Source organism: Plutella xylostella, chromosome 17 (assembly GCF_932276165.1).
Source record: "Plutella xylostella chromosome 17, ilPluXylo3.1, whole genome shotgun sequence".
Taxonomy (NCBI): Eukaryota; Metazoa; Arthropoda; class Insecta; order Lepidoptera; family Plutellidae; genus Plutella; species Plutella xylostella.
Genome location: NC_063997.1, coordinates 9260221 through 9284064, shown reverse-complemented (window position 1 = coordinate 9284064; position 23844 = coordinate 9260221). Strand labels below are relative to the sequence as shown.

General features: G+C 38.9%; 2 protein-coding genes across 3 annotated transcripts; both read right to left on the bottom strand.

Annotated features, from left to right (window-relative positions):
- Positions 1-78: 78 nt before the first annotated feature.
- On the bottom strand, positions 79-13842 carry LOC105380174 (zinc finger protein 226). The gene is made up of 13 exons (XM_048626743.1): positions 13231-13842; positions 12129-12270; positions 10651-10765; positions 10017-10130; positions 8234-8314; positions 7898-7992; positions 7403-7528; positions 6870-6968; positions 6319-6496; positions 5722-5944; positions 5048-5214; positions 3289-3413; positions 79-3010 (listed from the first exon to the last, which is right to left on the bottom strand). Exons 1-13 carry the CDS (start codon positions 13269-13271, stop codon positions 2870-2872), a joined length of 1647 nt encoding a protein of 548 aa, XP_048482700.1. The 5' UTR covers positions 13272-13842; the 3' UTR covers positions 79-2869.
- A 2351-nt stretch (positions 13843-16193) lies between these two features.
- On the bottom strand, positions 16194-17163 carry LOC105380129. Of its 2 annotated transcripts, none has more exons than XM_011549628.3 (2): positions 16940-17163; positions 16194-16584 (listed from the first exon to the last, which is right to left on the bottom strand). In XM_011549628.3, exons 1-2 carry the CDS (start codon positions 17026-17028, stop codon positions 16302-16304), a joined length of 372 nt encoding a protein of 123 aa, XP_011547930.3. In that variant the 5' UTR covers positions 17029-17163; the 3' UTR covers positions 16194-16301. The 2 variants fall into 2 exon arrangements, with proteins under 2 accessions (XP_011547930.3, XP_011547931.3); XM_011549629.3 differs by lacking the exon at positions 16940-17163 and adding an exon at positions 16797-16933.
- Between the last annotated feature and the right edge of the window lie 6681 nt (positions 17164-23844).

Below are 23844 nucleotides of genomic sequence, written 5' to 3'. Positions count from 1 at the left end.
TAAGATCTTTTTCTTTCCAGCTGTGTCTATTTAGATATGAATAACAAAATAAGGATATCGAAGTAAAAGATGGTACAATTAAGATCAAGATATTTTATTTGTAATCTCATAAGTTTACTGTTTTCTTAATAAATTAAGATTTCGTACAAAAAATACAACTCATGGCGTGTCACTTGCCATGCAGCGTTACTAATACTTTCAACTTAAAATAAGTTCTTAAAAATTATACTTATAATATCGTAAGAAAAAGGTTAACAAGCTAGCATACGTCTAGAGGCCGTGAGGCGGTGCTGGTGTGAATTGAGCTTTGTTTCTAGGAAGATTCAATCTTTTGGATGTGGATTACTCTTAGATAACAATAACACTCAAAGGCTTTGTATATAGAATCACATAAGTAGGTAAGTAGATATTAGTAATCACAGTTTTTCACTTTTACACGGAAGCTAGTTATAGCATCAATCTCATCTCACATTGCATCTAAAATGTGATGCTTTTTCTGTAATATATGATTCATACAGTCGTGAAGTATAAATTCGTGATACAAAAAGTATCGTAACTTATAAAAAAATACAAATCAACTTAGCCACAAAACAAAAAAGGAAATCAAAATATAAATTAAATTTCTGTTACTGTACATCATTAGATGGGAATTTGCCATTTGGAAGTTGATAGTTGGTACAGTAGGACCATTCTTGTAATCACTTGTGTAAAAAAATTACGTCTGTAAACATAAAAATATTGTTTCATTCATGCATCTCAGTTCCATGCTTAAAAATAAATAAATAACATGATCATAATGATGAGAAATACAGAGAGGTTAGTACAAATTTGTATTCTACGCTTATCCTACAATAAGTACGGTCTAAAACACGAATGTACAAAACTACTGACTAACTAACGGAGATAGGAGCACCATGAGATTTGATAAAGGGCACACACCTGGGGTATCTCAGCTAGGTACAGTCGGCTTCATTATTCGTTTTCTTTTGTACCATGTCAAACTCACACACCACCTGACACAGCATTATTTTTTTTTAATTGCATCCATACATTATGGGTTTTCTGGGTCAAACAAGGTACAAAAGAGTAAACCGACTAGTGAAGCTTACCATATTTTATAAACCTAACCTTACATTAAATCTATAATTAATCGGACCACAGCTTACTTCTGAACAATATTTGTCGATATCGAGACCAGATATGATTTGATTAGGGTTTGTTGTGCTCCTCCACAACACCCATACGTACAACCCTTTTAAGATGGTCACTCTAGCTTAGGAAAAACGAAGACTCATTGTATTATACGTGCCGTTTGCAGGACATGCCTCGTTCTGTCGTTTTTATGAAGCTAATGTGACCCTCTAGCATCAATCGTAACAATGTTATAATAAACAGGTCTTATAACTGTCAATAGTCAGATAAAAGTTACATGGGGAATAATTCTGATGACATTGCTGTCTATGATGATAACAACATTTTATTGCCCAAATAACATTTATGTGAGTAGGTATCAAAATTGCCGATGATAATAAAAATCGGCCTATCTTAGCGAATGCCCATTTTTAAGACATGTTCTTTCTAATACTAGTTATAAACTAACAACTTACATCTAGTTACAAAAATATAATTCGAAATCAGTTACTTTACATTAAAGCTGACAAAAATCAGGTGGCGAAAGGCTTGCAGGTGAATTTTTCTATAGAATAAATATATAAATATTATGTATAAAATTGATTATATCACAACATTTTCATTTTACTTCGGACACATACTGACGGAAACTTTCACAAATCCATAATTAGCAAATACAGCAGAAAATCACTTCTCGTAATAAAAACACAACTACAAATTTTGCCATAGTGATGGCTGATAGATAATCAAAAAAATCCTATTTCGTTTTTAGCCAATCTTACCTTAGTTCTGAAATAATTAAGTTACTATATTATTATTATTTTGTTTTAGAATATACAATCACCTTCATTTACCTCAAAATGATGTAAAAATGTTATTGTTCATGATATAAAACGATGGAAAGACGACGCTTGGCTCATCCCTATCTAGACTTGTACCTTTTTTAATCTCGGCATAGTATAAACGTTTAGGAAATGATATGAATATCACAGCGTTTATGATATTTATTTACAATGTTCACCGACACAGTCATATACTCATTACAATCATTTCAGAGCTGTTTCTGTGCTTCTCACAATTTTCACAATTTGTGTATTTGGAAGTAGCGGTACCTAACGGTTAAAATACTAGATCGCAGAGTGATGTTTAGTATACCATTCTTCATATTTTATCTAATCTACCTGCTGTAAAATTCAATCGTAGCATACAAATTTGTATGCTACGATTAAAATTTATAACACCAAAAGTGGTATAAATTTAGACACTGTTAACTTGATGAAGTTCCAGTGATTCACTTACGACAATTCGATAGCGATCAGTGAAGTAATTACAAAAGTAAAGGTGGTTACTCCAGCGTAATACCATGATCGTAACTTGTTTAAGCTATATATATTATTGATTTGATCACTGTAATCACAACTAAAAGAAATAGATTAACCATGTTTAGCCTCAACACTCCTTGACAGACTGTGAAGACGCTTTCTAAGATTCAAATTTAATCATTTTGTGCGGAATTCTATCTACTTACAACCATCTCAGACGTTACAGAACGCAAGTTCGAAAACATTTTTACAAAACATTCATTGGCGGAGAGCATCGTCAAGTTAGCCGCGAACCACAAGCTCTGCCAATCAGCGAACGGAAGTTTAGTTTTTATTTCTATAGATAATTTCCAACCGGCCAGTGTTGTAACCTTCTTTGATCGCGTGCCGACCTCCTTCTATCCGGCCCGCTGTTGTCACGAGTGCTGCGCGAGGAGTGCGTCCAGCGAGGTCTGATTGGCCGACGACGACAGCGCCTGCTGCTGCTGCAGTGACGTCACCACGTGTTGCGGGATGTTTATTTGGACGGGCACTTGCATGTTGCCGCTCGTTGGTACCTGGATGAAAGTAGAAGTTTTATTATATGTAGATTACCGTTTCCGGTAGCTTCGCAGTGCTGCGCCTGAGAAAAGCCGAGGACGGAATGTTGCAGTGATCCTTGAAAACACCTATATCCAACAGTTACGGGATTGATGATGACGTCCATTTTTAAGATGGCACTTTTAATTTTGTTATAAAATTCTACATGTAAGATGTAAGTCAACAACATGCAGCAAATGCTGAGTAAGTTATCTTTATATTTTCCATCAATAATTTAGGCCACTTCCATACTAACATGTATAGTGATCTCGGTGGTGTGGTTGTCGGGGGCGGGGGCCGGGGGGGGCGCGGGCTCGTCCCGGGGCCGGCCGCGCTCGTGCGACCGCGCGTGCTTGCGTAAGTGGTCCTTGCGGTAGAAACCTGAAAAGATAGGTGAAGTTATTGGTTAAAATTAATTTACGATGTATATTTATACAGTAAGTAATGTTTATAGTACGTACATATAGCGCATGAGTTTAAATAGATTTAGATGTAATTTGTACATTATAACACGATTATAAGACGTGTCTGTCTAAATAGGTATGGTAATAACCGCGCAGATGGTCGCCATTTTGTTTTTCGGAGAAAACGATTATTTGGAGCAGTACCACGACTCTATCCCTTCAAACCACAAACACACCTATGGCAGCTCTTCGAAATACCTTTTTCTTATAAGACTAGAATCTTGGCCCATGTATTTGCATAAGCTGCACTAGTTACCTTTCCCGCACTGCTGGCACATCTCCGTCTTGACGCCGGAGTGTATGACGGTGTGCAGGTTGAGGTGCTCGCGGCGCTTGAACCCCTTGCAGCACACGGAGCACACTCCTTCACGCTCCACCAATCAGCGAACGGCTGTTTAGTTTTTTCTATAGACAGTTTGCAACCAGCCAGTGGTGTAACCTCCTTTGACACCAATCACCGTCGAACGATAGTTTAGCTTTTTCTATAGACAGTTTCCAACCAGCCAGTGTTGTATTGTAACCTCCTTCGAACGCAGTCCTCGCGGCGTGCCGACCTCCTTCTATTCGCATCTAGCTTTACCTAGCGATTATTCGGAGCTCTGCTGCGGTAACCACGCCTCTATCCCGTCAAACCACAGACACATGGCAGCACTCCGAAATATCTTTTCCGTAAAAGCCTACAATCTTAGACCATGTATTTGCATAACAAGCTGTATTTACCTTTCCCGCACTGCTGGCACATCTCCGTCTTGACGCCGGAGTGTATGACGGTGTGCAGGTTGAGGTGCTCGCGGCGCTTGAACCCCTTGCAGCACACGGAGCACACTCCTTCACGCACCACCAATCAGCGAACGGCAGTTTAACTTTTTCTATAGACAGTTTGCAACCAGCCAGTGTTGTAACCTCATTTGACACTAACCGTCGTTAATCGATAGTTTAGTTTTTTTTTTTGTTTGAAAAACGTTTATTCATCAAATAATACAATAAAAACATACATTATACCCCAAACAGCAGTACTGTTTCTCGGGGAAGATACACTCTAGAAAAAAAAAATATTTATACATAACTAGCCATTATACCAAAGCCTACAAATAACATCTAACATCTAAGTTAAAACTTAGTAAACTGTGCGGATACAATATAAGTTAAAATAAACATTATAGTTTAGTAATAATAACGGATCACAACTGTTTTAAAAAATGACTTTTAAGCAGCTTTTTCATTATTACAAACTTAAATGGTATTACACTTTTAGTTGCGTCACTCATTTTGTTAAAAATTTTTGGAATTATGTATTGCTTTGTTCGTTTACCATACTCATTGTGAACTGTTCTATAGACAGTTTCCAACCGGCCAGTGCTGTATTGTTACCTCCTTCGAACGCAGTCCTCGCGTCGTCCGACCTCGTTCTATTGGCGTCTCTTTAGCTTTACCTAGCGATTATTCGGAGCGTTGTTACGTTAAAAACGACTTACCTAACACACCTATGGCAGCTCTCCGAAATATCCTTTTCGTAAGCCTAGAATCTTGGACCATGTGTGTTAATCTCACCTTTCCCGCACTGCTGGCACATCTCCGTCTTGACGCCGGAGTGTATGACGGTGTGCAGGTTGAGGTGCTCGCGGCGCTTGAACCCCTTGCAGCACACGGAGCACACGTACGGCCGCTCCGGGTTGTGGCCGAGCTTGTGCCGTTCTAGGTGCTCCTTGCGTTTTAGGCTGGACAGGATAAACTTGTAGGTTAGATTTGTGATGTCTGCTAGTCTAAATAGTATGCTTCAGATTTAAGCCAATAACTAGGTTTTGAAATTCATTTGTGTATATTCGATATTAATGCCCTTTTTTCCTGTATAATGCCCGCTCATCCATAATATAATGCGCGCAGATAAAGAAAGAATACCAAAATGACGGCTGTTACAGAAGTGCAAGTAGAAATATATGAATTGAATTGTCATTTTATTCAAGCTGCGTACAGACCGGCCCAACGAACGCCCAACGATGGATATTTATCATACATAGATTGCAGCAACGAAGGTCAACGAAACCTGGTCGTTGGCGTTCGTTTGGCCGGTCTGTACGCAGCTTTATGGAAATCTATCGGGTATGCCAACACAGGCCTACGAATATCATTAGACAAGGAGAGGACAGCAAGACAGCAGCCGTAATTTACTGTCAGATTAAAAGTTATTATTATTATTATCTGTCATTATCACAAACACAACTCACCCAGCGCCACAAATGCCACAGATGAACCGTCTCTCCACCTTGTGCACAGACAGGTGCATCTCCAGCTGTTCCTTTTCCGGGTACGCCATGGAGCACTCCGGACAGCAGTAGATGGGAGACCCATCGTCTGCTTGTGTGATGATGACTTGGCCCGGCTTCGGTTTGGCCGGCTTCGGGGGCTTCTTCTTGTATTTCTTCTTCTTCTTTATTCTGAGGGTGCCGTCTGGGGATTGGGGTGGTGCAAGTTAGTATACCTTCTTATGAGGTCCCTTTTGGCAGTCATGTCGGATTTTAAATGCAAGACAGTAAGGGTAAGTATGAGGGAACATAAAGGGGCACTTTGACTTGGTACAGATTAATTCGTCTATCGTTAAGAGTGATATTATAAAGTTAATCGAGTGTATTAGATTGGCCTTCTTTCATCTCTAACTGGACCAAAAATAATAAACAACAAAAAACATTTATATGAATTTTAGCATAAATATTAGATTCAGACATTAGGGAGTCTATCGTCAAATTTGCGCGCCCAAATTGGCGTGAAAGGATAGTAAGAAATAGATAGGATACAGTAATAATTTCATTTATCTATTTGCTCACCTTCCCCAAGTATCGCCTCAGTAATATCAAGCGGCTTCTTATCCTCCGTCTCTATGTGCGGGTTGATCTCTATGTGCAGCACGGGCGGCTTGCTGGCCGTCTCCATCGGCTTCTTGTCCTGCTCTATGGGGTTCAGCTTGAGGAACTGTTGTAGGGAGACCGGTAGTGATTGCGCTTGCTGGAAGGAAATAGGGGTGAGTTAGAAGTGGCCCTTTGTGAATTTGTAAGTAATTTTGTACGACATTTATCTTTTTTTACTACTTTGTAAGGTGTCATAGTTGGTGAGGCTAATGGTGAAGGTAACCAACCCAACGGACTTTGTTTTACTGTTCAGTCAGCAATACTCGCAACGTTTGAGTTAAACTAGAGCCATGGATGGTAATTAATGAAAAGCCGTTAATAACCTCACGACTGCAATACCCGAGGGGATTATGATAAATATACTCGCTGTAAATGTACTCATGACATAATGTCGGGATGCGTACTACCGATATCGAATAAATAATATGTAAATCCAACATTTCTCTAAGTAAATCCATCTGCAAGCTAACCTGTGGCGGCAGTTTGTTGAGGTAGTTGATGAGGTCCTGGTTGTTGGTGGACTGCCACGCCATGTTGTCGCCCGCGCCGTCTGTGCCTTGTGAGCTCTCCTGTAACACACACCGTAGGGGTCAGTTTTCATTACTATGTGCAATGTTATACAATACAAAGTGTTAGGAGCATGGACCAGCAATTATTTTTTAAATTAAATTATGTGTGTGATGTGCCGAACACTCTGATGATGATAATCCAATTATGAAAAAACAATATATTAATATAAATTATTAAAACAAATAAGTACTTAGTAGGTACAGTGGCGAACTTAGTGCTAGTAGCAGTCTCTCTACCAGTTCACCTTTGGCGATTTCGAGAAAGTGATTGGCAATTTGATAGACTGAGACGAGAAAAGTTTATCTAAATCGAGACACAGAAATACGTGGCATTTTTTAGGTTTTACCGAAATGATACCAACTTGGTCACACAGCCAAACTTATAACTTTTTTTAACAAGCCTGTAATTACATAGTAGTTAAGTTTCAACTCACATCATCATTAGTATCATCACACTCCTCCTTGATGATGATGCGGTGCGTGGCCTCGTTGTTGTTGGACTCCATCTTGTGCTCGCCGTTGTTGATGATGATCTCCTGGTTCTGCGTTATGAACACCTGCTGTTGGCGTAAAGGGAGTGTTGGTTAGGTATGTTTTATTTATAAATCAATGTTTGGATTCTATGCTAAGGAAAATTTACGTAAAGAACATTTGTAACGGATATAGAGTATACTTAGTAAATACTCTGATTATATGTTTGTGCGTGATTGCAAAGATTAAACAGGTGTTAACTAGGTCCAGAAATGGGCTTTTGTTTGCCTGTAAGAGATTTCAGGCCTGCTGCATGTTTTAAGGTCGCGCCAGCAGTAAAAAGGCTTACTAGGTATTTAGCGACTAACGCTAATCTGACTGGCTAATCCTTTCACCACGGTGACAAGGCCTAGTCTAGCTCTAGTGTTTGACACCGACATGCTAAGATGGTCACTTACCGGTTGCTGCATGATCTGTATCTGTTCCTTGTTTTCTGTGTGTTGTTGTGTCTGCACCATCTGCATCTCCTGAGGCATCGCTATCAGTTGAAGACCTGGATAAAGATTAGTTAAAATTACAATTGACATTTATAAAATTAGATTAGTAATATGGAGTAATACAGAGAGCGCCACAGTAGATTCACTATTTAACCGCCTTCAACAAAGAAGGAGAGGCTCTCCGATTACTCATCCATCTGGTTGGTGTCAAGAATAGTAAGTATGGTATGGTCGTAGTACGTAACTTATCAAAATAAATGTGTTAGTAGGAAAAATACTATTAAATTAATGTCATACCTTCAGGTAATGCGTTTCCTATCAGCTGCATGCTGCCGTCGTTTCCTTCAGGAGTGTAGGCCACTGTTAGAACTGCACCTCCTGAAAACCAACAATCTTTTGTTTAAGTTTATATACCAAACACAGAATTGTAAGGAAAAGAGTACTATCTTTTACATAGGTAGCCGTAATGTTTGGATGAGAAAGGCTGAATAAAAGTATATCCAGCAGGAGGCTATTGTTGACTGAGGATAATTTTATACTGATGACTACTGTTTTGATTCTACCAGGGTAAAGCCGTATGGAGAAAGAAAGTTGGAAACTTATAATCACTTACTTTATTATGGAATTCTTCCAACAGCAACAGATTATCAGTGCAGGTTCGCAAAGTATGAAAAAGTAAGCGCTTATAAGTTTCCAGCCTTCTTTCTGCGCTGTCCCCCAAGGATCGGTAATGGGCAATAACCTGTTTCTAATCTTAATCAATGACCTAACTAAAGCGTCTGAAAACGTAGATTATGTTCTTTTTGCCGACGACGGTTGTGTAATTGTTAACACCGAAAGTTACGAACAACTTAAATCTAAACTAAATAAAACTATCAGCGACCTATCTAACTGGTTCGCTGCCAACGGAATGGCGTTAAACGTTGAAAAAACAAACATAATTCACTTCCAAATGAGAAAAACCAGAGGCCATGAACTGAACATCGTTTGTAACAACTTATTAGTCCCTCAAGTCGACACAGTCAAATACCTAGGATTCACCTTTGATTCCGGCCTGACGTGGATACCGCAAATTGACAATATTTGTTCTAAACTATCATCAGCCTCTTATGCTCTTAGCAGATTAAAACCTACATTGTCTGAAGATAACATGAAAAAAGCCTACTTTGGATATTTCCACTCAATACTAAGTTATGGTGTCGATATCTGGGCCAACTCAACTGATGCAGGACGTGCTTTCAGATCTCAGAAACGTGCACTGCGCACAATGGCGGGCGTACCTTGGGACACCCCAGCAAAGCAACTATTCATAAAACTCAAAATATTAATGCTGCCGTGTCTATACATATTAGAAATAGCTAAATACGTAAGGCGTAATCTTAGCCTTTTCCCAACAAACAAGGATGTTCGTCCAAACACCTGCCCTCGCCGTGAAGATAAGCTGTACTGTCCCGGCTGCAGGCTAACTAAGTCTAATAAACTCATCCATATAATAGGACCAAAAATATATAACGTAATCCCTGAGAACATTAAAAACGAAACAAATGAGGCCACCTTTACAAAAAAACTTAAAAATATGTTGCTTAATTCGGCATGATATACTATAAATGAGTTCTTTGACCTTACCTCGCCAACCCATGCACTATTGGTACCTACTACCAACAGTAACTCTCATAACGATGAAAAACAGTGTGTATAAAGCTTTCAAATAAGATACTATCATACTAAAACACAATGCAAATATGCAAATAATGCTGAAATGTTGTTACTTAATAGTAATACCTAAAAACTATTGATGTACTACCTAATAACTAAATTATTTATATGTATAAAGAAATACCTAACTATCAGTGCTTCTACTTTATGAATAAAATTATATAACTACCTACTTTAGCTAGTCTATGTTATATTGTATAAGTAACTTAATTATACCTAGTGCATAATTACCAATTACCTATACCTATGTAAATGACTTGTAATATTATTTAAGTTATTACCAATAAATGATTGAATTGAATTGAATTGAACAACCTAAAACCCATATACAGCAGTGGACTATTCATGGCAAAGAGATTCCCACCTTGCTGGAAGCCCTGCAGGCCCTGTATGGGGATCTGCATCTGGTACTTGGGCTGCTGCTGCTGCAGCAGGTTGGGGTTCAGCACCTGGATCTGGATCTGCTGCTGGGGGTCACCTGTAATACAGAAGTGTCAGGTTAGAATAGGCAAGGAAGCTTATGTGTATGTGATTGGTCTAATCACAGCTCAGGGCTCTTTAGGTTATAGCTAGCTAGCCCACTAAAGAAAATATAGAAAAAAGCAGGTACACATAAAATATTGTTTCATCAGTTATCATTGCCGCAACCAAATACGTATATTAAAACCATATTGTTTCAATATTCGATGCAATTCATTTCTCTATCACTTCACTCTATTTGATCATAAATATCCATCCACCGGGTCCAAGTGGCCATAATGATAGCCGACCTACGATAGTAGATGGCACCTGAAGAAGATCCTTCCACCTGAAGGTTGTCTTGAAGAAATCTCTTTAAGCGATAAGAACGCCATTTGTACATAATGATGTGTTAGTAAGTTCTGTAACTGTGTCGCATACAGTGGCGTGCTTTGGGACAGGCCTACGTGCAGCAGTGGACTGCCATAGGCTGATAATGATGATCTATCTATGTCCCGTGAACAAAAGCGGTAACATACCGGGCTTGGCTCCGGGCAGCGCGATGGGCAGCGTGATGAGCTGCGGCGCGGCGGAGAGCCCGCCGTCCACCGCGCGCACGTACTGCACGCCGTCCGCGCCCACCATCTGCACCACCTGCGGGGAATACGACGGTTTAGGGTTGCTGCTGGCTAGCTCATGTAGAGGTTCAGAATTAGAAATATAAACTGGCTGGCTTTATTTACAAAAGTATATCAAGGGAAGAACAGATTCTATATTCAAAACTATACAATGGGAGTCATAATCAGGCGTCGTCAACAATGAGGGTGAAGTGTAGCTGTATCGCGAGCACCACTTAGCATTTGGGTATGACAGGGGCGGCTAGCTGTCTCACTCGCACCAGCTGTAGGTGATATAGGGGTGTAGGCTACATGCTCGCACCACTTGGGGATAAATGGGAGAGCAACCTGTTTCGCTCGCACCACTTGTGAATAACATGGGATCTACCTGTCTCGCTCGCTTGACTTGGGGATGGCATGGGAGTATAGGCTACAAAACACAACACAAAAGGGTATAAGAGCCCTAGGCCACGACTTCTTTTAGTAGCGATGCTGTCGCGCGTTTCATAGATGCCGTAGCTTGAGAACGTGGTTGAACCAACCGGCTAAATGTTTGTTATCAATTAAAGTTCAAGCTTTGATGCTGCTATCTGTCGAGAGAAGACCGCTCAACATAGTAACTACACTACATCCAATAGGACATTATTTTAGGGTAAGTATATTATTGTAATTAGGGATCTTACGAATGTGTCATGTCACCGTTTTTCTTACACGGCTATTATAGCAGTAGGTCAAGTTATAAATGGTAAGGTCGGTCAAGATAGTTGTTTGCCAAATATAGAATCTTGTCGAATTGAGATACATAATTGTATTATTCGCAATTTGGCATGGTCCATGGAGTCATAAAAGAGGCCGTGGTCATAATAGGTATGGCAGAGGTAACGGGTATCCTTTAACTTTCGGCATATTACCCAAATGTATCTAAATACAGAAAAGAAAGCACAACTGGTTAGGCTGCAAAATAACTGTGATGGATGAAATCCGTGTCTTAGATACCTAAAAAACAAAACGATCTTTCATAGAAATTTCGTTGCTAGATTTTCCTTATTTACACTTAGCACGCTAGACTAGAATATTTAAGACCTACTGCGAATTTAGGTTAATAGTAGGTACGATTATTAGGTGACCTCGAATGTAACATGGATAGCGTGGCAGTAAGCCATGAACAAGGCTCTGCTCCAGCCGGGAAATATATTTCTTTGCAAACTATTATATCTAAGGGACAATTAATATCTAGGGGTCTACAGATTGTGTCGAGCATTGATGTGACAAACCCTTGCCCATGGTGAATATGCCGATAAAATTTCATAACTACAAATATGAAAATCTGTTTAACACCCCCTAAACCTAAAACTATAATAATTACTCCCATGTGAAATGTGACCAATCAGAACGCGTACCTGCTGCAACGTGGCGCCGCTATTGGCCACATTCTGCTGCAGCTTGGCCACCGGCAGCTGCCCATTGGTCAACTGCGCGAAGTTCAGCCCGCTGGCGCCGGCCGACGTGAACGCGAAGTTCATGTCTCCCTCCTCTTCCTCACTGGAACAAAGTAGAAGTAAACATATAAAAGGTTCATCTATGACCTAGGAGTTAAGAGTCAATAGGGCCGACGAATGTGATGTAGAGATTCTACAGTACCTGTAAGAGATCGCTCTTAGAGATAAGGCCGCTGTTAATTGTTCCTAGTTTATAAGTATTCTTTGTGTGTTTTAAAAACTGTGGTGACCAATTAAGATATATTCTATTATATGTTAAGTGTAGAACAAGACTAGGCAAACATAGAGTTGGTCAGATGCTGAGACATAAGAGCTGTGGATTAGAAAGGGATGAGGTGGATAACTCTAATGGAAATGCCTTGGTCTAGTGGAGTATGTCGAGCAGAGGAGTGGTAAAGGCTGATGATGATACATGATTTTATGGCTATAGGAATGGACGAGAGTAGTTTTCGTATTAAACAGAAAGTGATAGGTTTTTATTTTAATAATAATGCATCTCGTACTACAAGTTACCTAAAATTCAGAATTCAGCATTTCACATTGTTTATTAGGGATTGGAACCTAGGTCATCTAATAAGACGCCACTGGTTTAGATTATGTAGAGTTAGAGATTATGTATTTATTAATCAGATATTATCTTAAAAAAGCTTTTGTACAAAACTGAAATAAATATTTTGAAGATCTAGAAAAGTTCCCACGAGTTTAGACAACTTATTTCCTTGTATTGTGGCGCGGCATTGCGTAAGTAAATAAGTGAAAGTAGGAAGTTACACATACGTGTCCATATGTGTTAAATTCTTCTTAAAATAAAAATAATCTTATAATCAGCTATAGAAATCTAGAAGGAGATTGAGAAAAGAGACTTAGAAGAATAAGCCAATCCTGCACCGAACTAATACGACGATACCGTGAACCAGTTTAAAGTACGTAAGAAACCTAGATCATACCACCTGCGAAAAGCCCAACCTCCACACAATTCAAAAAAAGAAACTCATCCCCGTACCAATCATCCTCCCTACTCGGCAAGTTCTGCATGTCGCACATGGCTCGGCGGAAAAAAAAAAACCACTTGATCACTTCACAGTTGAGCAACCGCACTTCCCTCACCACCAACGCTCCGGGAGCACGGGAGGGACATGGGGGGACACACCGGCGGCGCACAGCCCGCGCACTGCACTACGAGACGCGATCTCGACGCCACCGACAATAAGAAAGTGGGTTAAAGAAAGTTTTGGTGCAGACTCGACTAGTCAAGTTGAACACACTGGCAGCTTGAGCGTGTGTGTTCGCTTCTAACGTGATCCTCACTTTCTCTTCTGGCTGGCGGTGTGCTGGCGTATTGCGTAGGGTTAAGGTGGAGATTGGCCTGCGCGCGCGCATGATGTAGAGTGTTTGGGTCTGCTGGTAGGTACTTTCAAAAGACGCTTGGCGCAGTGAGGACGCGGTTCAGCGCGTGTGGCGGTTGGGTAACAGTTAGCTGTACGGAGCTACGGAGGTACTAAGGACATTAGTATGATGATGCGCAATTCTAGAAGTGATCGTAAAAGTAGTCATCTCAGAGTAATTAGTTTCACTTTTGAATGAAATAATAAATAAGAATAATAAAAACATAATTTTGAAAATGGCATTCAACTGAAATTACACATAAGTATGAAAATTAAATAAAATATTAATTAAGTAATTCCAAGTTTAATATATCCATTAGTATAACTTGTTATTGCTAATGCCAAAAAAGTATAATGCCATTGCAAACATGTTGTTCAGAAAACTAATACTAAATAAATAAATTCTTTAGGTGTATTGGACCCTTATTGCACAATGAGACTGCAGTTTGTTACTCATGCCATTTGCCATGGTACTGTAGTGCGTCAGGAATAGTTCTCTGAAATAGGAGTGCCCTGTTCTGCGTATCATGTTGACGGCGAACTAACAAAAGTGCTAAACAACACTTTCCAAGAATTGGACAACCCATACTGTTCATGAGCACCTGCAGATCTGAATTGTTCACAATCAAAAATAAGATATTAAAGATATAATGCTTACCTAAATTGCATGATCAGACTGTTTACCTATCTGGTGTATTATAAATATTATAAGACAAGAAGAAATCATTTATGGAAGTAATAATTTGATGCCGATCACCACTGATATTTCAAAGCAACTGAATTAAGCACTTGTACCAGAAAATGAGTAACAATTAAAAATCAATATGCCTGGTTAAGTCTGGATACAATCTATGAGTAAACAGTCAACAGAGTAATGTATGTTTTGTCTATAATGGGACAATATTTTTTTTATTGAAAACAATAAATGGTTTTTAGGTAGAATTTATTGAGGTTTTGGTGGTTGTCAGGATAAAAGAAAGCTCTGGCATTAAATGTAAAATAAAATAAAAATAAAATTAGTGAATGACTTGGTAGTTAGTATTTTACACTAGTCTTTCTTTAATATAAAGCATATTTTTAGTTATCAACTATTTAAAAACCAAGGATAGCTGAAAGTAGGAATAGTTAGTGTTATTAGTATTAAATATGGACCATAATATATGAATTAAGTTAAGAAAGTTGCTTTACTTGGTCTTTCAAACTATTTTTTTTTTTTAGGTAAGAGTATATAGGTAAAAACCCTGGTTCGAAAGCAGACACGGGCTCAATTCTCCGCTATGATTGGCATATTCCAATCAAATTAATTAAGTTATATAGTTAACTCATTTACCAAAAGCTATGCCTATTTTGCCTGGGTATAATAGATTAAATTACTCGATAACTAAATTAGTTGATCCCATAATGTATAGACACTGAACCTACAAAATAACAATTTGGGTATGACAAGGGAATGTGTGTTGTACTGTAGTAGTCTGCACTGCATCCAAAGCACAGAGTGTTGGAGATAAAGCAAACAAAGACGCCAGTTAGTAAATAATGTTACGCAATTACAAAAAAATAACAATGAACAGGATATAATTTCATTCATATGTTTGAAAAGCGCGGATTTGCTCGTGGGCGGGCGTAAGAGGCCGAAGGTTGTTCACCCCTACCAGTTCCTTTGCCCGGCTGCGTCCATCAGCGCCGCGACGCATCCCCACTTCGCGAGACCCCCTCCAAGCCGCTTCGACCAACGCCAAACAGATATTCACTCCCGCTCCCGAACCACCACCTCCAGGGAACTCGCGAGAGGAGGGGTTGCGGACCTCTCGGCGCGGCACTCTCGCACCAACAGTGCCGTCGCCACGCGTGCCTCTCTAACGGTACAAAGGAGTACCGCTTGATGGCCACGATTGGGAAATAAGGTCACGGATACTCACACGCTATAAACAATCACTTTTATAATAAGGCTTACCTTTTAGATAAAAAACACTGTATAAAAAGTTATTGCTTAATCCTAATTAAACTCATTTATTACACATAAATGTCACAAATCTATTTCTAATTACATTTGTAATGCTACTTTCTTTTTTGTGAATCATAAACTTCATCCGCCATGTTTAGTTAGATTTTACAAAATATTTACGACAGATGGCGTTGGTTCTAAAATTAGAATTCTTTTCTGTGATTGGTTGATTTATCGGATGCGTTCAATATTTAGTTTTTTACGTTGCGTTCATTTTTTTTTATTGTTGAAAATTATTAACGAAGCACTAAAAAAGGGTTTCAAAGGGGATGGCTGGATTCCGATTAACTATTGGGGATGGCTTTGGAGAAATGCAAGGAACTGAAGAGTGTTATTACTCCCATTGAATTTAAAGTACTAGCTAACTCTATTCCAAAAGAGCAATAGACATAATTATCACTCTTTCTTTTCCAATAAGAACGCCCAACATAAATAAGATGGAATAAATAAATAGCTAGTATTAAATCAAATTAATTAGTAATAATGAATTAACCATTTCCATTTGTTTATATCTCTTTCAGTCCTGACTTCAGCTGGTACACTGACTAACTACATTAGAAACACAATAAACAAACAGAAATTTCATTACTTTATTAGTTAACATAGTTACAAACTAAAGTACATACATTACCAATGAATAAATACAGAAAAACTTATGTTAAAATATTTCTAACATTAAACACATCAAAATGGGAACTGTTGTCCCGTTCTTTGTATTCTCTCTAAGTGAAGTTGGAACAACAGTTTGTTATCAAAGTAGTAGGGGCTTTGTGAGGAGTTGACACCAGGATCATAATCTGGCTGCCTTGTGGTGTCCGTCGATGCTTCATCGGACATCCCATTTTGTTGACTAGATGGCTGTGCAGCATTAGAGCTTGTGCTAGCTAGGTTATTGTTGATGTGGAGATTATTAATCCTCTTTGACAGCGGCATGAATTCACAAGACTCCTCATCTCTCGACCGTTTTCTGAAAATTAAAATAAATAGACATTAGACAGGATATACCTATGCATTTATGAGCAGTGTTAGAATTAGAATAAAAGCAGTGCATTATTAGAATATGAATTAGGTATGTTTGCTTTCAGATAGTCCTTATTGAGCACAAAATATAATTTTCTGTATACATAAAACAAAGGTTTGTAACATATCTAATATGCTGGATGCTGATTTAACACTAACAATGATACCCCATGCTTCAACCCACGTGAGAAAATGCTTCTTGGAGACATCGTTTTAGGGTGAAGAAATAACTAGTATGTAAAGCTGGTATCGAAACATCACCAGGGCAGTTAATATATTGTATAAAAAATACGATTTAGTACCTATTCAGTGTCATGTTACTGAAAGTGTTGTTGCCATTGCTTTTGTCAACACAAATATTCCAGTCAGCTGATTCAATTCCAAACGTCATCTGGCCCCTGTTTTATTGATGTAATTAATTATCTGCAGAAAAAATATGAATCAACTTTAAATTTTACAATTTATTGAGATGCGATTTTTGTTTTTCAGTTCGTTCGTTGTTCTCTTAAATTCTCTTTTGTTTTTTATTTTTTACAAGAGCATCAGTCACATTCAGATTGTCGGATTTGGCATTGACAGTAGGTAATTAAAGTTGGAAAGCGGTTCTCAAAATTACTGTTGACAGACGGCCAACAACAAAACGTTTGAAAACGTTGGCTAAATTACAATGACGGTTTAGAAATGTTGCCAGTTATAAAATTAACAGTTATCTGTGCACCACAAGGAGCAAGAAACTCAGAATATTAACGGGCATGCGCTTTAATGTCTAATATTGAGTATAGATGGCGCTAGCGGATAGTTTGCTCCTTAGCTGTAAAGCAAGAAAACCGTTGAAGGTGGTTGAAGGTAAACTTGTGAACTCGCAAGTTTGTTTTTTTGGGGATAAATCTTTTAATCAAACCTCAAATCAAACTGTAAATATCTATGTACACAATACAATCTAAATAACTTATTCTAAACTTAAGAAAGACTTATTATGACTATAGGTACCTTGCCTAACTATAAACAAAAAAAAAACTATGTGTCTTAAACGCATCTGACGCAAAGGTCCCTAAGGCGCTGGCAGCGTTGCCTCCAAATATTTATTTTTTCTCTATGGTTGCCTCGCTGTACAGCCAGAGAGATCCTCTGCATCAGAAACGCAAGTTTGTTGGTGAGTGATGCAGCGGCAGCGGAAGTGCAGCCTTAGCTAAAGCTGGGGACTGACATGCCCCTGCGATATCAACCCAGGTCCAATCCAACAGGTGTATCGCGAACACATTTTGACGATTCTTTGCCTACCGGCCGCGTAGGTAACGAATGACCTTTTAGGATTAGCTCTTCCCCACCTTCAGACAGCTGGCATCTAAATGCTTAGACGGTCAGATAACTCTACCAACAAGTCATTAATCTTGAGTGATATTACTTAGGAGGTAGGATCCAGGCTTGATATAGGATAGAACAGTGTTTTTCAACCTTTTTCATGACGCGACCCCCCTGGTATAAAAAAATATTTCGCGACCCCCTTGACCCTTTCGGATTTTTATTATGTATGTATGTGTGTGTATGTTACAGTATTTTGAATATTCATTCCATACGACGAGTATTTATGGTCTCCATGATTAGGATTCGAAGTACCTACATACTTATCGGATTTAAAACACATTATTTTACAAATTACACACATCGGATACGTGTGGCCATGTACATAGGTACGTACGACTAATGCCATTGCGACCCAGAAATTCTTTTTCCAAAGTAGCTTTTTACTTTCTGACTTTTTTGAGCATTTAAATATCTTGAATAAAAGTTTCCAAGGGTGTAAAGACAAAATACTTGGCTTTACAAAAAAATAAATACTTGTGGTCGTCGTCTTTGAACCAGGCAGGAAGGTCTCCCACGCTACGTTTGCGTATTCGTGGTCTATTATCAGTTCTTCGGCAGATATGACCATGACACTACCACTTCAGCTTGCATATTTTGACAGCTATGTCAGTAATATTAATCCTCTGACTAATGGAAAACCTCATTTCTGATACGATTTATCAGAGAAACCCCATGCATAGCTCTCTCCATAGCACGCTGAGCGACATTAAATCGGTGGACCAGTCCTACCGTCAGTGTCCACGTCTCTGCACCATATGTCATCACTGGCTGGACGCACTGATTGAAATCTTTAGTCTTCAGGCTCTGAGGGATGGCCAAGGAGAATATGTGCTGACGAAGTTTTGCGAATGCAGCCCAACTCAGTTGGATGCGCCTTGCAGCCTCCTTGTAGAAGTTGCATCTGCCTAGCTGAATAGTCTGCCCGAGGTAGACGAGGTAGATATTCTTGCACAACTTCGATTGTTGCCTTATCAACGATCACTGGCTCCAGTTCGATGAGAGCATTGTAGTAGCATAGACTAGAAGCCTACACGTTGGGAAGCAGCATTTAGGCCACTTCCATCATCCAGCTGAGTTCCTGCAGAGATTCTGCCATTATAACGATGTCGTCCGCGAAACAGAGAGGTGTGACATGTACTCGGCATTTATTATACATATGCCATGTCCAGCGGCATCGTACAGACTCCTCAACTCCTCGATATAGCGCCATTCGATTTGAAATCTCTGCAACGCTTCTAAAATTGCTCATGTCTCGATGGAGTTGAAGGCGTTTTCATAGGCCACAAAGGCTAACTAGATACAGAGACTGATTAGACTCTTCGGTCTTCTGTGTAATCTGCCTTACTGTGTGGATGTGGTGTATTGTACTAAATAAAACAGATCGACAATTTAATTAATAAAAAACAAGCCTTCGCATTTAAGAAAATTTTCGATAAAAGTATTTTAAAAGTAAGAATCTTTTTTAATAAATTCATATTAATTGTCTTTATTGTTTTTTAATAAAGTTCCCAGTTTTTTCGCCCTTTGGCGACCCCCCTACAGAAGCTTCGCGACCCCCCAGGGGTCGCGACCCACAGGTTGAAAAACACTGGGATAGAAGAACTGGTGCTATCTAGGTCATAGACAAACAAAAGGTGTGGTTAGCAAATTACCTCAAAATATCGTTGAAAAATAGTCATGAACTATTCTGCTTATATTTAATTTGGATTAGGATAATGATCCTGTTTATCTCTGGATCTGGAACTTGATTTCGCTGGCTTCCATGCAACTGGGAAAACATTGCATTCTATCATTCAATAGGATCCCAAAAGAGAAAAATGTTGTTCAGAATGATCCAGATCGAATCATCCCCTTTTAGCCTAATATTACTTACATTATAGGTAAGTACTTACCACTTTGTAATTGCAACACCTGTATATTTCAATTTACCTTAATTGAGTTATCGTTAATGACCCATTTAATGCATTAAAGTACAGTTTTGAACTTTACTTGCATACATACAACTTCGTTAACAAAACAACTTTTTGTTGCCGAGCTGTCTCAACTCTCGCTTATGGTAAAAACTGTGTGGGCTGATTTCTGCCCGTACATGGCTACGTAATGCTGTATAACGCACTCTCGTATAAGGGGATCGAGAACAGCGCATATGCAGTTAGGTATTCTGCTGCTGAAGTCAATTTTATAATAATATTATCTAGTTAGCAGGTAGTAAATGGTATCTATGCGTTTCATACATTTGTGGATTTGTTGCTGCATGTAGCGGTGTTACCTCTAATCCGCCTTCCAAGAGTGGATATAGATAACCCTGGAGCATTGGAGAAGTAGGCTCATGTCCTGCACTGGATTACCTCGGGCTGCGTAGATTCGGCGGGCCACGTTGCCACTTGCCACGTTTGCATGCGTTGTGGTGTATTTGGGCACCACTTATGTTCCTAGGGGTTCTACCTTTTTTGGCATAAGATTTTTTTGCCTAATCTCGTATTGCATAGTAACGTTTGGTCAAAGTCTCGTTACGCCGAAAATCGTATGGCATAAATCTCGTTTAGTAAAAAGTTATTTCGCATAACATTGTTTAGCCTAATAATGGTATGGCCAAATCTTGAATAGCCTAATAATGCTATGGCATAGGTTTATACAAAGTAATAATATTCGTTTGGCGTTAACTTTGACGGAGCGTCTCCCTACATAGCGCAAACTGGTGCCTTGTTTGTTTCCGCTGTTTGGAAAACGCTCCGCTCCGCTTCGCTGCGCTCCGCTTTGGTTTTGATGAACATGTGCACCTAACACGCTCCTCCTCGCTTTGCTCGTCGTCGCACCTATTTTTAGGTTTCGATCTCATGGGGTTTGTAATAATTATATTGGTCGTTAACTTTCGATTTTTTGATCATACAATATCGTGATTTTCGGGATGTAGGAGAAAAATACCACAATTTGTACATTTACTACATACTTAATATATTATTTATTAACATAACATTAGGAAAAACAAGATTATACATAGGTATAGACGAACATAAATGACAATGGGCGTTTTGGGACCTATGTCCAATAAAGATGAGACATACATCGTTGGATAGCTCTTTTCAAGTGAGCAAAAAAGTATTATGACGACAAATCCGTATAAGTTGTCCATTTTGAAATATATTCGTCGGAAGGAAGTATTTTTCTATGGCATTGCACTCTCTCTCCTGATGACAGTTAGGACGTAATACACGTAAACACGTATTATTGAAATTAGAGAAATTATTTTCAACTGGTTTTATTTACTGAGATAATAAACAAATATAATATTATATGAAATATGATCATTTTGTTATGAAAATTAAAAATGAATGTGAAAAACTAACAAAAACATTAAAATTACTTACAGAAATAAAATATAAAAACTTTCAAGGTACGATTATTCTAATTGGACAGTAAATCAAGACTAGCGCTTCCGTTATTCATATTCTGCAAAAAAATACCTTTTCAACGACGTATCACTCATTTCTATTGGTGCTGGTCCCAGCTTCCATATATTGGTGCCCATCATCATTTGAGCAAACGAAACTTAGGTGTTTAAAGATTGTGCCTAAAGAGTTTTAGACGAAACGAGCCTTATGCCACATAAGTCTTGGCAAAGTGATGGTTCGGCCAAAAAAGTTTAGACCATACGAGTTATGCGAAATGAGTTTTGGTCAATAAAGATTATGCCAGATGAGCGGAACCCGTTCCTAGGGCATCAGTGCATTATACTTACCTACATAAAGGCAGTTTAGTTTGTATTCGCAGCTCGAAGCGAAGCTCGGAATGGGTCAGCTAGTATTGCAATAAAAACGCATCGGAGTCCAGAATAGCATGTCTAACTTGCCTTTTATACACGCATGTTGTTGCTAAAGGGTACTTGTGTGTCCTATATTTGGTAATGAATGCTTTAGTTGTGTCAATTGAAGAGTGACTTGTTGCTGTTGCGAAACTCTTGCCTATTGTGGATTTTGTTGAGAGCCGATGTGTTATATTTTCCAGCTAAATACTTACCTGCCATCATCTTTTGGTGTAAATTATTAAACTAATCTAGATCTAAAGCTGTACCTACTACTCAATGACGAATTCAGACAATCTACTTTAACTTGACGTTTACGGGTTACGAATGTTAATATACATATAACTGTAACATCCAAACATTTGCGAGGGTTCAGTTCTAAAAACCTACGGTTGGGCATAACTAGTCGCTGCTGTTTGGGCATAAATATTAACTGATTTAGACATAGGTAGGAGTAAGTAAAAATAACGTTTTTTAACCCAACAACACCACTTACCTTGTGCCCAATTTATTATAAAGTGTCGTTACATGCGTCCCCGCTATTCAAGTAATGAACCGTCGTCGTCTGCTGAACATACCATACCTAGATACCGACCGAAAGCCAGAACTGCATTAAAGCAGTCTACAACTAAATCATCATTAAAGTGCTAATTAAATTATGAAAATCTCATCTCCTGCAGTTTTTATCTGTTCCGAAACGGCTGGAGGCGCGGGCGCAGCAATGCGTGAATTATGCGGCTAGAGCGCGCCTGTCGCGTGCGCACGCGCAGTCGCCCACCGCCTTATATGGTAGCAACTAGCCGACATTAGCTGTAATATCACTACTTATCAGGAGGAATATTCTACTGATGAAGATGGTCTAGGGACTAGGCCACGCTCAAGGAGCACCATAAGAACACGCACTCTTGGTGGTTCACCTCCTTTTCGTCAAGGGTGTCGATCCAGCGGGCTGCACACAATTAGGTATACTTATTACCTACATACTTTCTGTCAGGGGCTGCATCATCAAGGCCTGAGATTTGCGATTTAAAGTAACTATTTACTCGTATGTACGGTCAGCTGCATAATGTACCTACCTAGCTAAGTGCCAATTTCTCCATTCTCGGTTAATTTTACGCAAATTAAACGTCATCTACATATAAAATTCATGACAGATGTGTCAAAAGTTAACCACTACTCCCTGGTTATGCTCTAACCGAGAATGGCGAAATTGGCACTATGTATACACTTTTGTACCTTGTCAAACTACCAAGATGTCAATGTCTGAATTAATGAATACTACCTAAGCAGTTTAGGATTTTGACAAGGTACAAAAGTGTATAGCTACTTATGCAGCTGACTGTACAATAGACACATAATTGTGTACTTATTCGTATTGTACTATTATACTAACGTATAGGTAGGTACTTTACTAAAATCGATAGTATAAATGGTGTTAGTAGTTAAGTACTTTTAAAAAGGTGTGGTAAATGGGAGCGTGCGCGTGCCCTAGATCCTAGATAATGCAGGTGTGGTCCATCATTGGTGTTCCGACAATGACTATTGCGTTGTATCGCTACGATTTATGTATAATGGTAATGTTCGATTGATTTATTTTAGTAAACACTTTATACTTACTTAAGTCGATAAGCACTTAATTTCATGACCAACGCACCGCTGTCCATTGCTGGACATAGACCTCTCCTGGTAGGTATGCAGTAGTATGCACTTACTACTTATGTACCTAACAAAACTTTTTTAAACATCCGCTGAATATGTAATAATGTAAGTAAGTACTTTATACCTACTAGCACGCTGGGCTACATATGCATAAACAATACAAACAACTGAATCAACTCTCCTAACGTAAGTATCCCCTCTTTTGTTTCGCAGGTTAAAAAGAAAGTTAAAAAACACCTGCCGATCAAAAATGTTATGTCGTTTAAAAGATGATAATTAGCGTAGAAATACGGTGATGGCTCAACTTACTTTCGTATCGAGAGATGTTCACATACACAGACACACACACATTACTTTCTCTATTCATAGAACACACTCTCT

Excerpts from the sequence above, each read along its gene's own strand:
- LOC105380129 (XM_011549628.3), bottom strand. The coding sequence starts at position 17,028 with ATGACGTTTGGAATTGAATCAGCTGACTGGAATATTTGTGTTGACAAA. Across the intron at positions 16,585-16,939 it reads AGTAACATGACACTGAATAG|AAAACGGTCGAGAGATGAGG; the intron begins GTACTAAATCGT and ends TTTAATTTTCAG.
- LOC105380174 (XM_048626743.1), bottom strand. The coding sequence starts at position 13,271 with ATGTGCGACATGCAGAACTTGCCGAGTAGGGAGGATGATTG. Across the intron at positions 7,529-7,897 it reads TACAGATCATGCAGCAACCG|CAGGTGTTCATAACGCAGAA; the intron begins GTAAGTGACCAT and ends TTACGCCAACAG. Across the intron at positions 6,497-6,869 it reads TCAACAAACTGCCGCCACAG|CAAGCGCAATCACTACCGGT; the intron begins GTTAGCTTGCAG and ends ATTTCCTTCCAG.